Genomic DNA, 17,085 nt, shown 5'->3' with positions numbered 1-17,085 from the left:
TTTCACAACTACTCTGTCATAGTACAAAAAAGCAAAGATAATAAATATTTTTTAAAAAGTGTGATCAAGGGGCGCCTGGGTGGCTCAGTGGGTTAAAGCCTCTGCCTTCGGCCCAGGTCATGATCCCAGGGTCCTGGGATGGGGCCCTGCATCAGGCTCTCTGCTCAGCAGGGAGCCTGCTTCCTCCTCTCTCTCTGCCTGCCTCTCTGCCTACTTGTGATCTCTCTCTCTGTCAAATGAATAAATAAAATCTTTAAAAATAAATAAATAAATAAATAAAAAGTGTGATCAAGTTGTAATAAAATTATATTTGTGGACACTGAAATTTGAATTTCATATAGTTTTCATGGGCTATAAGATACTCTTTTTTTCCCCCAAACATTTTAAAAATTGTTAAAATCCATCTTTGGCTCCCAGACTACACAGAAACAGGTCAGATTTGGCCACAGGCCATAGTTTTCCAATCCCGGGCACAGAGAAAAGCCTACTGAGCATGATTATCAGAAGACACGAGCTTACCACATAACAGTCGCATCATCTTACAGAGTCTTAACCTCTCAGAGCTCAGTTTCATCTACACAAGAGCAGTTAGGATACCGTCTTACTGAATGGTAAAGACTGAGATTCAGTAAGTATCTGGTAATCAGTAAAGGATTCTAAAATGTCTCAGTTATAACCTTAAGAACTTCAGGTTAAGTCAATTCTATGTCCATCTAAGAAGTACCCAAATTTTACGAGGGACTGTGCTGGCAGTGTAAGAAATGCTGTGTAAGGAAACCAAATTTTCCCTGCCCTGAAGGTACTTACAGTCCCAGAGGTTAACGAGGCTGTAATTTCGTCTAAGACAGGTTTAAAAAAAAAAACAAAAAAAACCTGGTTCAGGCCTTCCATCCACACAACTCTTCAGCCCGAGCTCTTACACTGAATTCCAAACTCGGGCATTTACTTGTATTTCCTGAGCACCCTATGCACCAGGCTGCACCCTAAGCACTGGAAACAGAGCTCGAATAACACAGATACAGTTCCTGCCCTCATGACGTTTACACTCCAGTGCATCTGTACTGCGTTTTCCCTTTCCCACATTTTGACAAAGCCAAGTAAATGGTAACAACGGACCCGACATTTACTGATATTCCACGCAAGGCGCTGCAGTCAGCACTGGCGATGCAAAGCTACGACAAGGTACAGATAAATGAGGGAGGCGGGGAGAAAAAGGAAAAACAAAAAGCACAAATATCTTGAAGAACAAAAGCATTTTGATCTCTATTTTGGTATAAAAATAGTAATTATTGCTCAAGAGCTTGATGAAATTTACCAAGAAAACTATCTAAGCCTTTTTATTTATAAAAGGGGGCGGGGGTTTTTTGAGAAATAGAAGAATTTATATAAGTCTAGAGTAATCCAGAACAGGAGTCGGTGAACTACAGAACTGGGCTCACTGCGCTTCTCAATCCAGTATCCCAGGCAGCCATAAGCTACGGAAAGGAGGTGACACCTCAAATGAAATTTATTCCTATCCTTCATTAGGGCAACTTCAAGAGCAAGGATAGGGAAAAAATGAGTTTTACTCATTTTATTTCATCTTTCAAAGTCTTAGCACAAGTGGTGGGGGAATCAGAATCCCCTGTAACAAACAGATGCTACCATCCCGTCCTATACCTCACCTGATCAAGCCTTTAACAGCACAGCCTCGGTATACGCATATTTAAAACTTGTTTTCCAATAGGTGATTCTGTTGTCCAGACCTTGTTAAGAACTGCTACCCCAGTAAGCAGAATGTCCACAGAAATACTAATTAAGAAGTTAATTGAGATTTCCCAGAGGTCTTTGACCCTGTGTCCTTCCCTCAACCCACAGCTGATGCCAGTGATCATCTGAAGACTTCATTCCCTCCCAATCCTCAGGACGGATTTAAGCAAAACGGCTGCAAAAGCCCAGTACGTTCAGCATTCGCCCATCTGGTCCACTCCATGTCTACCTTGGATCCTGATTCCAGAACCACCCAGGGTCTGAAACCAAATTCCTCTTCTACTCCAGTATAAGTAGTTCAGTTACTAAACTCTTTCTCAAACTTTTCTCCCAGGAAGATGTTTGGTCTTTGAACCCTTACTGGGGCCTGCCGAGTATCCCTGACAATGGGTCTGTCTCGAATGCGTTCTGCTAAACCCCCTACCGCAATCTTCCTCTGTTCAATGCTGCCTGTAGTCTGCACCAGACCTCGTAAGTACTTGAGCAGCTTACTAAAACCATCTACCATCTGTGCCCAGTGCAATGCCAGCAACTGGTTCAGAAAGAACGACTTACCTTGAAATTTCACAGCTAATAAGCAGAATCAAGAACAGAATTCAGATCACCTGTCCCCTAACCCAGTACACATTCTATTAGGTCAGAAACATATTGTTTTAATTTTCTATTTGTCCATAAAACATAATTAAACGACACTCCCTCATTCCTATAAAATAAGCTAAAGATAACTCAGGAGTCTTCTTTCAGCTCTCTACTCCCAAAGGGAATGCGCAACAGCGAGCATCGCTCCAGGTAGAAGAAAAAATTCAATCTGGCCCAAGTTACTTCCTAAAATTGCATTGTCGTAAAGCTTTGCAGAGGAATTGTAGAGTAGTCCTTATAACTGGAAAGTGTGGGGTATAAACAAGGTACAAAATATCTTGCCTAAAAAGTTATATCCGCTGGGTAATAGGTAGATTCATTATACCGATCACTGAATTTCTGTGTATGCTTAAACATTTCCATAATAAAAACTTGTTAAAAGAAAAAATAAAGTTATATCAAATTAAACTATAACCAAAACACTCCGAAAGAAAAATCTGAGGCAAGGGGGAGTGGGAACCAGATGACAGATTTATCAGTTGAACAGAGTAAAAAATTTATAAAGGTCTTCAAAGGCCTATTTACATGTAATTGTAACATAAAGGGAATGAGCCCTCCTATCAAAGAATCTTCAAACACGAAATCTTCAACTTAAAAGCCAGCCAGGTAGAAGTTGCTAAGGCCCAGGACACTTCGGAGTCACACATGACTACCTCTCTGTAACACCTTCTGGATGAAAACAGATCACAGGCTACGGCCAAGATTCCCCACTTATCCTGTCTCCCCAAAAGAAACGCCTGTAAAACCAAAAAATTTAGTCTGTGAAACTCAGAAGTCCCTTATTCACACCCAAGAGCTTTCACCTTTACGAGACCATGCAGCTCTCTCCACAAACTAGAGCACCCTTCACTTCTCCTCAAAAAACTGACCTGCACTTAGAAAAAGGAGAATTTTCTCATGCTGGAGAAATGAGAAATTGAGAGGCAAAATGAAAAACTCCTTAATAGAAGGTCAACTCAATTACTGACATTCACACTTCTCAGGTACAAGGCTACACATTCATCTCTCAAATGCCAATAGCACCCACATTATCAAAGGCCAAATGCACTCTCTCACTGCAGTGGGAGATAATCGGCAGTGATCACAACTACAAGACTCTCTATCCTTTTCTAGAAGTGATCCTTCATAAAATTATTAATCTTATATAGTTAGGATTTATGAAAAATATCTAAATGCTATTTATCCTTAACTGGTCCTCCAGCTGTCAATAGAGCACATCTTTTCACTCAGTAATGCCATGATTCTCACAGAATACGTACGACCTTAGGAGCCAGAAAGATGGGCAATGTTACAGCAATATAATGGCTGTGAAAATCCACTGATTGGCTTCCAAGTGCATCTCATAGATCTTAATAGAAGTTCTACCTCATAGTAGGAGAATAAAATACGCTAAGCCCTTGGATAAACCTTTAAGGTAGGGAACACTCAACACTACCCTCTTTACAAGATTAAATTTAAACATTTGAGGCACCCATGTACAACTTCCCTAGAGGAAAGTGATATATTAAGAAGAGACTGTGGCCCTTCAGCATCCTTTCTATCTCCAAGACTGTTTTCCTTCCGTTCTGTTGCAGTGGAAGTTATCATCCTGTCACTTGAGAGCTCATTCACACAACAAACATTTTTGATTTCCCACCAAACACTAGCTGTTTTATTCGGGCGGCTGCCTTTACCCCATGAGTATAAAGGGCTCATGTATTTAAAATGGCTACGATTTTGTGTAGGGGAAATCAGAAACCCACAGGAGATGACCAAGTCAACATACATAAGACATAGCCCATTAACACTGCTGCTGCCAGTGCCTGCTGGTATTCCTCAGTCTCCCCTGAAAATGAAGAGCCTTCTGGAGACCACGTCCCAGTCCACCCTCTAAGCCTCCCCTGAGATCAGCAGTGCCTCCAACTGGTGCGTCGATTCCTAACTACTCTTCAAACGGAGACCTTCGTAATCTGACTGTAACCTAGTTTAAGGCAACCGTAACTTATTATTCCCTAAAAATGTTGTCTCAAGTTCTTTCTGTATAAACTGTATTTGCCCTGAAACAGCTGACTGAGAGAAAAAAAAAATTTTGCCACCACCCAAATGTTTGGATTCTCCCTTTGCACAACTGTGACACACATTATTAGTCACGGCTCTTCCCCACAGACAGCAGGAGTATCTTTCTTAACATAAAGCTGAGTATTTTTCTTAACATCAAAAATGTTCAAATGAAGGCCTGTGTAGGGTTGTTTTTTTTTCTTATTCATTCCTTATTTACTACAGTTTTACTGATAGAGAGTTTACATTCCATAAAACTCACTGGCGTGATAGAAAGTTAGGGGTGATGGAAGTACCCTAAGCGAATGGCAGTGCTCAATTGCACAATTATGAACAATTATGGAAAAAAAATCACTGAATCACACACTTACAATCAGTACCAAAAAGTCATCATGGATTCTGGGCATGGGTGGCTTCTCAAAGGGTCAGAGAAAGAAGGCATGTTCTCTATTGTTTGTCACTGCTGAGATGTAAATTAGCGTCTAAAAGAAGTTACCTTCAAACACTCTTTGTGTAGTTATCAGGGAACTATTGGACATTTAAAGTTGGGTATGTCCAATTTTGCTTGTTGAAATTCACAATGAAATTAAAAAACAAAAAGCTGTATTCTGTTGGAAGCAATGCCATTTAAAAATACAGACAAGATGAAGTCTTCTACTTGAACTCAGCTCACACTGCGTGTCCTTCCCTGTGACTAGGAGTCCCAAAATCGACTATAGACTGCCAGAGGGAGGCACTACGTGGGAATCCCCACTGAGCACACAGTGCTACAGGCTGACTGCAGTCCCCTCTAAGAACACCGAGGAGACGAGAAATTCTTTAGTTGTAATCAAGGTGTAATCTAAACCACTATTAACAGAGAATACGAAGAACAGAAAAGATAAGGCAGGGAGGTTCGGGGGTGGGTCTCAAAGGGGAGCAGGCAGAGGACGGAGTCAGAGGGAGGGGAATAAAATACATTCATTAGGCAGTGAGGGCATGTAAAGAAGGAAATGGTCGAAATCAGCAAATCCACAGAGTTAACCTGCTCAATTAATTTTTGTTTCCTATTCCCCAATTTACCACCTCGATTTTTCTTCTTCAACAGTGCTTGCAGCATCAGGCAAAACAATGAATTTCATAAAACCTTGAGTTTATACAATACCAATTTATTCCAACCCCACTCTGGCTGATTTATTTCACATTTATAAGATCCTTGTAGATGATATATATCACGGGCTCACATTACTAGAGTAACCAAAAATAAATAAAAATGTGATGAATATTTCAGCTTCTTTCATTTAAAAAAGACTGCATAATGGAAAAAGCAAACAACCTAGCAATATTTTTGTCAGGCACAACAGGGCATTTACACATACCCCATGCTTTATAACAATTTTCATTCCAAAACCTTAATCCAGTCATCCATCTCCAAGTTGACTGCTATCAAGAATTGTATGTGATTGCAGAACCCAGAACAGGCCTTCTTTCTGTGGTTTGATACATAGTTAAAATTCCAAAATTTTACAGAGACCCCCCCCCCCATAAAAACACCTACAACTTGCATAGCTCCTGGGCCATAAAGTGAAAGATTTAAGAGTAAGAAACAGAATCCAACTTATGACAAATTGTTATCATGTAATAAGCATTTATTTAGTGAATGATAACTTCAAACCTATGGCGCCAAGTGAGCCCCACTTACCCTCCTGAAATCCTGCCAGGAAAAAAGAAATCAAATATTGACCTTTGTAATAAATCTAGACAGTAGAGTAGTCCGTATGAAATAAACAAGGAAAAACAAACAAAACAGGGAAAGATTAAGATATAAAACACACTTCTTTTAAAAGGGACAAGAAAAATAAAACAGAAATGGAAGGAATGAGGGCGCCTGGGTGGCTCAGTTGGATAAGTGACTGCCTTCAACTCAGGTCATGATCCCAGGGTCCTGGGATAGAGTGCCACATCGGGCTCCCCCTGCTCTGCGGGGAGCCTGCTTCTCCTTCTCCCTTTGCCTGCCGCTCCCCCCGTTTATGCTTGCTCTCTCTCTGTCAAATAAAATCTTTAAAAAAAAAAAAAAAAAGGAAATGGAGGAATGAATAAGAATACAAAATAGAAGAAAAAGGGAAGAGAAAAAAATAAAAAGAAACTTAATCTTTCTTTTCCACTCAGAAAATTAAAATTACTTATCCAAGAAACCCACAAAGGGAGAGTTATCAATCAGCAAAACAGAATCTTATACTAGAGGCAAGGGCTTCTAGAAAAATGTACATTACACATTCTCTGCCTTCAGATATTCGACATTCTAACTGGAGATACAGGATTCAGTTCATCAAAATAGAAAAAAATAAAGTGTGATCTATACCTAAGTCGTGCCCAAAATGTTACACAAACTGACAAGAGCAAATCTATATAAGAAAACAAATAGGCTCCCGTTGGTTGTGGCCTAAGACGTTATCAGCTAAGAGTCACCCAGCCTCTAGTCTCTCCCAGCTGAATCAATATTCCTCTAAGTATAGACAATCCTATTTTCTGTTCTCAAAAATCTGAGTTTCCTAAAGAAGAAGTTGCCACTCAAGGTCCCAATTATCTGACCTCAACTTGCCTTTCCAAGACCCCACCTCCCACCACAACCTCTCTTCCCCTGCCACACAACCCCTACAGTGTCAGCCAAACTACACCACCTGCAATTTCCCCATGTAGCTCCTTCCTCTTGACACTGTTCACACTGTCACCTTGCCCGGAATAGCCATCATGCCATTGTCTGAAGCAATGGCCTGCCATACTTCTCTGATCTTTCAAGGAAGGAAGATCTCCTTCTGGATCCCCATCACCGTACCTGCACCCTCTTAAGACCCTTACATATTTCTAGCCTGCATTCCAGTACACACACACACACATAATATAAATACACATACATATTTGTATAAACTTTTATTAGAGAAAATGTATGTCAGACATTAGAAATATATATATTATATATACATGTATGTGTGTATATTATTTCTCATTCAAGAATATAAGGCCTTGAGGTGCCTGGGTGGCTCAGTGGGCTAAGCATCTGCCTTCAGCTCAGGTCATGGGCCCAGGGTCCTGGGATCAAGCCCCACACTGGGCTCCCTGCTCAGCGAGGAGCCTGCTTCTCCCTCTGCCCCTTCCCCAGCTCATGCTCTCTCTCCCTCTTGCTCTCAAAAAAATAAATAAATAAATAGAATCTTGGGGTGGGGGGAGAACACAAGGCCTTGAGGTCAGGACTTCCAATCCCTCTAACAGAATGCACTTTTTAATGGACAATAGATTAAATTTTTATAAATGTATATATGTGCTAAGAAAGTAAAGTAAAATATAAATTTTTAAAAAGTATCTATGTACCAAGAAAGGTATTAATACCTAGGCTTTAAAACAACAAAATCAAGTTGAATAAAACAAACAAACAAAAGGCATTAAAAGAACAAAAAGCAAAATCTGCCTTGAACATAATAAAACACAGTATCAAAGAAGATCCAAACGGAGAAACGGGCCCACCTCACAAATCAAAGCAGCAAGCGGAATGTCATGGGAACAATACATGCACCATCTGGGCTTGACAAAATTCGCCCCAGAAAACGGAGCAGGGGAAAGCAAAACACACGCTACCCCCTTTCTAACAGCAAAATTTAAGTTCAAGACTTAATGTGAATCTATGCCAGGAAATACGGTATCCGAGCTATAAAAACAAACATAAGAGACCACACTTCATTTAAGAAGTTGAAAGAATAAAATAAAAACAACACAATTTTCTTATACTTGTAACGTGTTTATTTTATAACGAAAAGAAATGTTTGAAGAAAATGGCAGTAATTTGCAGCAAATACAATTAGATTCAATTTTACGAAATGTAAAGACCTCTAACTGTGCATGTGATCACTCAACTGTATCCAAAATAAAACAAAGGTCTATTATTTCAGATTGGAAAACAATATGCAAAATAAAATAAACAATTTTTTAAATTTTTTAATTAACTAGACTTGCAACTGATTTTCAAATTCTTTTTTTTTTTAAGATTTTATTTATTTATTTAAGAGAGAGACAATAAGCAGTGGGGAGGGGCAGAAGGAGAGAGAGAGAGAAAGCAGACTCCCCGATGAGCAGGAAACCCGATGCAGGACTTGACCCCAGGACCTGGAGATCATGACCTGAACCAAAGGCAGATGCTTAACGAACGAAGCCACCCAAGCACCCCGATTTCCAAATTTCTTAAGGATGATACAGCAAACTGACTCTTTAAGGCAGGAGTGCAAGCAAAGCAAAAGGAAGAAATTAATAATATTACATTTATCCACTACTATCGTATCCTGAGTACGTACTGTGTACCTCAAAACAGGGATGCCTGGGTGGGTCAGTCAGTGAAGTGGCTGCTTTCGGCTCAGGTTATGATCCCAATATCCTGGGATCAAGTCCCACATTGGGCTCCTTGCTTAGTGGGAAGCCTGCTTCTCCCTCTGCCTGCTCTGCCTGCCACTCCCAGCTTGTGCTCTCTCTCTGACAAATAAACAAATTAAATCTTTAAAAAAAAAACAAACTAGTAGCTCACTGAATGCTCATTTCAGTTCTTTTCTTCCCTTAAGAGAGATTCATAAAATAACTACAGAGAACATCTAGAAATGAGAAATAGAAAAACTGAAACAAAAAATCACAATGTGGGGCGCCTGGGTGGCTCAGTGGGCTAAGCTTCTGCCTTCCGCTCAGGTCATGATCCCAGGGTCCTGGGATCGAGCCCCACAAGGGACTCTGCTCAGCAGGCAGCCTGCTTCCCCCTCTCTCTCTGCCTGCCTCTCTGCCTACTTGTGATTTCTCTGTCAAATAAATAAAATCTTAAAAAAAAAAATCACAATGCCTAGTTCAAAAATAAAGAGCAACAGAAAAATTAATTAAAAAAAAAGATCAGAAAAAAATTAACCAGAACATAGATTTTTCTTTCTAAATTGTGTATCTTACATATCACTAATTCATTATATTTATAATGGATCTCAAAAGTGCTTCAAACTACTTTCCTCATTAAGTATATACATTTATATAGAAAGATTTAAAATAATCTTTTACTTCTCTTTTTCAACAAAAATAAAGGCTGGGGGAAAGAGAATAAGAATAAAGGTAAGTTCAGTAAGACTAACATCTAGAGAATAGAAATTCCAAGGAGAAAAAAGAAAACAGAGACACAATCAAAGAAACAAGTCAGTAAATTTTCCCAAAAGTGGGTATTCAAACCGAAGGGCCAACAGTATGGAAATAAACACCTCCAAGACATAACACGACCAAGTTTCAGAACACTGTGGGGAAATAAAAAAGAATCTTGAGTTTCCAGAAAAAAGGAGGACGAAAAAATAGAGAGAAAAAAACGTGCATGAGGATTCTCAAGGGCAGCACTAGAAGCCAGACGACAATGGAGCAATATCCTCAAAATGCTAAAAGGAAAATTATTTCCAGCCTACAATTCTATCCATGCTAAATTATCATTTAAGCATGAAGATAGAATAAATGCCATTTTCAGGCAGGCAAGGCCTCAAAAACTATATACTTCCCGTGTACTCTTCCTCAGGGAACTACAGAAGTTCACCAAAACAGCAAAATAAACCAAAGAAACACAGGTCCCAGGAAATAGGTGATGCAACAGAAAATATGAAAGCAACCCTCAGGATGGTAAAGTGAATTCTTACAGGAGTTCTTAAGGAACTAGCTATGCGGCAGAGGCTAACCCACATCACAGCGGGTCAGAAAGTTCTGAGAAAGACTTCAAGAAGATGAAACTTACAGAATATCTAACATATATGGTGTAGGATCTACACTAACGGGAGTGACTTCACCATTAAATCTATAATAAGCATATTAAAAACTTTGCAAACTAAAAAAGGAAGGAAGGAAGGGAGGGAGGGAGGAAGGAAGGAGAGAGAGAAGGAATTTAACTACAAGAATATATACAGGCAAGAAGTTACCACATAGGCCTTACTCTCGCCAACAAAGCCCCTCCATGATTTAGCCCGGTTGTATCTCTGTGACATCTATAGATTACTCTACTCAGTCAGCTTCAGCCAAAATGGCCTCCTTGCGGTTTCTAGAAAATGGCAGGTATGCTCCCAACTCATTTTGCTTTCACTATTCTTCCTGCACAGAACACTCTTCCCCCAGATATCCAAGTAACGAATACCCTTACCTCTTGCAAGCCTTTGCACAAATGTTACTTTCCCAGTGAGGGTAACCTGTCTACCCTAGTTAAAATTACAACCCACAGGGTGCCTGGGTGGCTCAGTGGGTTAAAATCTCTGCCTTCAGCTCAGGTCATGATCCCAGGGTCCTGGGATTGAGCCCTGCATCGGGCTCTCTGCTCAGCAGGGAGCCTGCTTCCCCCTCTCTTTCTGCCTGCGTCTCTGCCTACTTGTGATCTCTGTCAGATAAATAAATAAAATCTTTTAAAAAAAAATGACAACCCATAAGCTACTCACCCGTCCTGCCACTGTCTTCCATCCTCTGGTTCATTTTTTCCCCTCCACACTTACCAGTTTCTCAAATACTCTACGTTCAGGGTTTGTTTTCTGTCACCCCCTCTAGAAGTTTAGCTCCTTAACACATCTACCAAGCATCTGCAACAGCACGTGGCAGAGAGCAGGAAATGAATAAATGTTTATTGAATGAATGAATGAATGACTAAGAATGAAAAGGCAATCACGCAATACTACAGAAGGTTCTTGTCTCATCTGCGAAGAACATCTACATGACCATAATAATATTTACCCTACAAAATCACAACTGAACAGGAGAACAAGAGAAGGCTAGGTTTGTGTATGTGAAGACAGAGTAAGAAAACAGAACATCTTCCATGAAAAGACATTAAGAGGTAATGTGTAAAACAGAGAAATCAAGAAGTAACAACATAAGCATTTTATTTTTATGTATGAAAACAACAGATGGTATCAAATAAAACAGCCAAACAGAGTAGCTCAAAGTAGTTATCTCTGGAAAGAAATAAGGTGAAAAGGTCAGTTTTTAAGATTATTTAACAGCTGAAACTAAAGACAGATCTAACTCAAGAGAGGTAAATTTTTTAAAAAGTCACATGTTGGAAGAAAATAATACACACAAAATCCAGAATTAACACCCAGATCACATAAAGAACGTCAAGACCATATACCCAGTAAAAATTAAGAAATTGTATTTTTTAAAAAAACACATTTCATAGATGACAAAACATGAATGGCCAAAAACATAAAAAGCTATCCAACCTCATCAGTAATCAGGGAAATGAAAATTAAAACCACAATGATCAGCAAATATTTGAAAGTCTGATACCAAGAGCACTAATAAGAAACCACAGAAACTTTCAAGGCTGATGGAACTGCGCACTGACAGAACCACTCTGAAAAACATGTGCATTACCTCGTAAAGTTGAAGCTGTTCTTACTCAATAATTCACCAATTCCACTTCTGCTCCTATATCCTGCAGAAACTCTTACACACGTGTCAGAGGAATGCATAATCATTTTGTCTGCAGAACTATTTTTATAACCAAAAAAAAAAAAAAAAAAAACCTGGAAACAAACCAAATTTTCATCCACAGGAGAATGAATAAATATGCTGCAGCATATTCATAAAATGAAATATCCTAATGGTACTTAAAAGTGAATGAACTAGAAAAACATGCATCAAAAAGCAAGCCTCAAAGCAAGACTTGTGTGTCTTCCATATGATCCTATATATATAAAGTCAAACAGCACAACCACATATGAGTAAGTGGTAAAACTAAAAAGAAAGCAAAAGAATGATAAAAACAAAATTCAGGACCGTGGTTACCTCTAGTAGGGAAGGATCAGGGAAGAGGACTCTGGTGAGTGTCGGTTCCTTTGCAATATAAAAATTTCATAATCATAAAATTCTGAACAAAATGGACAGACCTATGACTGAATAGAACACAAAAATTAAGTCTTTTTGATGAAAAAGGTATACAAGTATTCAGAGAGCTTAAGGACTTACAGACACAGAGTAAGTCTCAAAATTCAGAATTCAAGCTACATTTGTCTGATTCACAACTTGATAGTCTCCCCGTTTAGAGAACCAAGAAGTTAGCTTGATAACTTATAAAACAGATGTAAATTTCACCCTCAAAATAACAAAATGAAAGGAGAGAAATCACCAGAAGTAGATGATGCCCAATTTTCAACTAACCCTCAATGCAGGTGGCAGATACTCGGAGAAGTAGTGTCTATGAGGAATGGGCCACAGGTGTAGGGATCAGCTGTGCCACGAGGGAAGCAGCCCTACCCTGCAGAGGAGAGGAGGGGGGTTGAAGGGGAAGAGGGGAGTCATGAGGGCGGAGCCCTCCTATGCGCGGGCACTGCAGAGGCAGCCTTTTGTGAGTTCTCTCAACACGCTAGAGCGCTGGAAGTTAGGTACATACTGATTTCCCAGATGAGAAAAGTAAGATTAAGAAAGTGAAGAGAAAAACTTCCTCGGTGAATACTCCCGGTGCCCGTGTGGCTCAGAGCTCAGTCAGCCCGACGATCAGAAATGCTCAGAAGACAACCAGCACCATATTACAGATACTTAAGATAACTATGCACTAGAGGAACAAACGAAGCCAAACTAAGCAGAGTGCACACCGTCTTCTCTCTGACACTGTGCCAAGACGTCTCCATCCACCTCATACTCCGCCAAGGAGAGGACACGGTTGCTCACCTGTGACCAGGATGGTAAACAGCTGTGTTGATTCCACGAGGATAATGACCACTGAAGCTGAAACAGTGACTCTCTTGATAGCTCTGATTTGTCCCAACACTAAATTTAAGAAGAAAAAACACCAGTAAGACACCGTGAGAGGCCAAAAAATACCCACTACAGTGTCTGTAATTTAGAAGACGCCACCAAACACTGCTGAGAATACAAAACAACCAGAACTCTGACACGTAATTAGTCGGAATATGAATGATATAAAAACTCTGGGAAAAGGTCTGGAAGTTTCTTTTACAAATAAACAGTATCTACCGTATGATTCAGCAGTTCCACTCAAAGACAGTGACATATATGAAATGAAAATACATATCCACAAATACTTGTAAAGCATGGTCATAACAGCTTTATTCATAGTGGCCCCAAACCAGAAATCACAAGTCCATCAAAAGAAGAATGACTCAGGACGCCTGGGTGGCTCAGTTGGTTAAGCCACTGCCTTTGGCTCAGGTCGTGATCCCAGGGTCCTGGGATCGAGTCCCGCATCGGGCTCCTTGCTCGGCAGGGAGCCTGCTTCTCTCACTGCCTCTGCCTGCCTCTCTGCCTGCTTGTGTGTACTCTCTCTCTCTCTCTTTCTGGCAAATAAATAAAATCTTAAAAAAAAAAAAAAAAGAAGAAGAAGAAGAAGAATGACTCAACAAATCATGAATGTTATGGTCTGAATGTTTGTGACCCCACTATGGATTGAAGGTCTGTGTCCCCACAAAATTCATATGTTAAAACTCTAATCCCAGTGTGATGGTATTTGGAGGTGGGATCTTTGGGAAGTAATTAGGTCATGAGGATGAAGGGTTCACGAAAGGAAATACGGCCCTCAGAAGAGGGGGCCAGAGAGCTAGCGAGCTCTCTCTACCACGTGAGGGTACAAAGACAAGTCAGCAGTCTGCAAACCCAGAGAGGGTTCTCACCAGAACCCAGCCACGCTGGCACCCAGAACACAGACTGCCACCCTCGGGAAGTGACAGCAGTAAACTTCCGTTGTTGATAAGCAACCCCGTTTTTGGTACTTCATTGTAACACCTCAAACTAAGACACATGAAGTATTCATACAGTGACATACGTTATATTATAATAAAATGGAATAAACTACTGATATATGAAAAACTACAAATAAATCTCAAAATATGCTAAGTGAAGGAAGCCTCAGACAGGAGAGTACATTCTATGAGTGCATTGATGTGAATTACCAGAACAGGCACAACATATCTAGGATGGTTAAGCTGGGGTGGTGGGGGTCGGGGGCAGGTAGGTATACATAGATTTACTGGTTTGGAGCATGAGAGAACTTTCTAGCATGATGGTAACGTGCTGTATCTTGATAAGGGTTTGAACTGCACAGTATTTGCATTTGTCATAATTCACTGGCCGGCACACTTAAGATCGGTACATTTCACTGTATGCAAATATTATTTCAAAAGAAAAAACTGTAAATAAACCTTAAACTTTAATTAATGACATGCATACTTAAGTATATAAGGAATAACTCTGAAATTCATTAATAACATTGACTAATGGCTAGACGGAGGGGTGAGCAGAAATGTGAATAGCAAGTATAGTAAAATGCTAATTATGGAATTTAAGTGAAGGTATAGGAGTATTTGCTAGAAAATGGTTTCAACCTTCCTGTTATATTTGCAATTTTTCCACACTAAAATGCTGAAAGAACAAAATAAAATCTGACACTAAGTCAGAGAAAAACATTATTTCACATAGGAGTTCCCAAATAAAATGTATTTTTACCTTACAAGGTAACTTTTAAGTTCTCCTCGGTAATTGATGACCAGGAGTTCTGCAGACCACTGTGCACTGGCTTTATATTCTAAAAATATCAAGCCAGCAATGGCATAGCTCAGATCACCTGGTAAACTTGATGCCTATAAAAGAGGGTAAATTAAGTTACTAAAAAGATACCAGATAGAAGTTAACACATGCATAGTTGGAAGACATCCCAGACACTGGGCTTGCCAGGTACACACTGAGACAGTCCCAGAACTGCTATGTATACTGAAGAATCACGCAAATCAGAATGCCTAGAACCAGACATCCAACTTTAGACCTGCCCTCCCAACAAAGGTTATAGCCACACAACCCTCTAGATGACAGATTTGCCTAGATATGAGAATTTCTGTTGAGACTGTACTTCTGTTGGGGCAGGGGTGGGGAGGGGTAATGCCACCATTCAGCCTCAAAGAATTCTAAGATACTGAGTTTAGACATAAGCTCCCAAATGTTGACTTTCATTGCCAGCAGTAACCAATGCTTTAAAAAAAAGCCTTGGGGCACCTGGGTGGCACAGTTGGTTGAGCATCTGACTCTTGGTTTCAGCTCAGGTCTGATCTCAGGGTCATGAGATCTAGCCCCAAGTCGGGCTCTGCACTCAGCGTGGAGTCTCTTGTGTTTCTCTCTCCCTCTGCCCCCCCTCCACTTGCCCTGGGAAGCATGCATCCACATGCTTTCTGTCAAATAAATAAACCTTTTTTTTTTTTTTAAAGCATCAATTACTTCCCATTTGCCCACCAGCAACTAAAAGGAAAAGACACTTAAAACATTCACTCAACAGCAACCTTTCTCCATGAACTAAGTATCAGGCTATATTGCTAAACACATGAAGGCATGTGCACCTTGGGAAGCACACATACTACAGTTTATCACACCGAATGCCTAGACCTCACTGTCTAGAACCACAAAATAAATACTGTGGCCACATGTGGCTATGGAACACTTGATATAGGACTAGTCCTAATTGAGACAGACTATAACCATAAAAAGAAACAGGACATTTCAAAGACTTGGTACCAAAGAAAGTAGAATATCTCATTAATAATCTTTACATTGCATATTGAAATAATATTTATGATATACTGGATTATATAATAAATTCACCTGTTTAACTCATAACAGAACTTCTAGAAAATTTAACATTACAATGTGATCATATATATTATTCACATTACTTTTCTATCAGACAACACTAGTCTAGAAAAGTGATGCAAACTTGTTAGTTTGGTTCCCCTGGACTTCCATAATATGAGCCTAACATATTTTTTCAAGTTTTCCAGTCATTATTTCTGAACAAAAATCATTCTCTATATCACAGGTTCTTATCCCTAGCTTCTCATTAAAAATCAGCTGAAAAATTTGTAAACAATACTAATGCCCAGAGCCCACTCCAATCAATTAAATCAGAATTTCCATGGGTTGAGCCTAGACAATCAAGTAATTTTTCTGTTGCTTCTCTTTTCTTTTCAAAGCTTCCCAGCTGATCCTAAGATGCAGCCGGAGTTAGCTCTGTGGTTCTACCTGCCTCTGTACCTTGTTCATTCAAGGAAGAAGGATACAAAGTAAAAAGCACTGGATTCCTGAAAGAAACACTTATTAACTGGATTGCCATGGGAAAAGTCATTCAACTGCCTCTCGATTTCAGTTTTCTAAACTGTAAAACCTGGATAATATCTGGCCAATCTATTCAAAGGGTTGCTGTGAATATTAACTAAGGAGATATATATATATATATATATATATATATATATATATATATATATATATAAAACTCATTAATAAAGTATAAAACATTATACAAATACAAGTTATTACCACCATTAATTTTTTCTCCACTTTCCCTTTCAATTCCTATCCCCTTGAGGGTAACAGATCCTAACTCCTCGGAAAGCTTTTCCTATTGTGACAGCCCACTGACTACTTTCCCTCACTGGAACTTCCTAATATTTTTCTGTACCTCTGTTTAGTATTTACTTACCACCATGTTTCCATACTGGTGGATTACCGCTGATTACTGCATTACAAAATACAGACAAAAAAATGTTTCACGTACAGGTATCTACTAGAGTCTTAGTATTTTAAGTTCACAACTTATTCAGATTTACAGGTCAATTTCCCCTCTCCTCACATTTGGTCACTCAAGTACCT

General features: G+C 39.6%; 1 protein-coding gene across 1 annotated transcript in view; it reads right to left on the bottom strand.

Moving 5' to 3' along the window:
* The window catches only part of NBAS (NBAS subunit of NRZ tethering complex), a 319,994-nt gene that overhangs the window by 280,427 nt on the left and 22,482 nt on the right, over window positions 1–17,085 (bottom strand). Inside the window, exons 8-9 of the mRNA XM_080813961.1 lie at window positions 14,899–15,032; window positions 13,108–13,206 (exon numbers count right to left, since the gene is read on the bottom strand). Coding sequence (XP_080670087.1) covers window positions 13,108–13,206; window positions 14,899–15,032 — 233 coding nt within the window. The remainder of the gene's footprint in view (window positions 1–13,107; window positions 13,207–14,898; window positions 15,033–17,085) is intronic.

Source organism: Martes martes (assembly GCF_963455335.1).
Source record: "Martes martes genome assembly, chromosome: 9".
Classification (NCBI taxonomy): domain Eukaryota; kingdom Metazoa; phylum Chordata; class Mammalia; order Carnivora; family Mustelidae; genus Martes; species Martes martes.
Note: the sequence above shows the minus strand (reverse complement) of the source record. Positions and strands in the feature narration are given on the sequence as shown.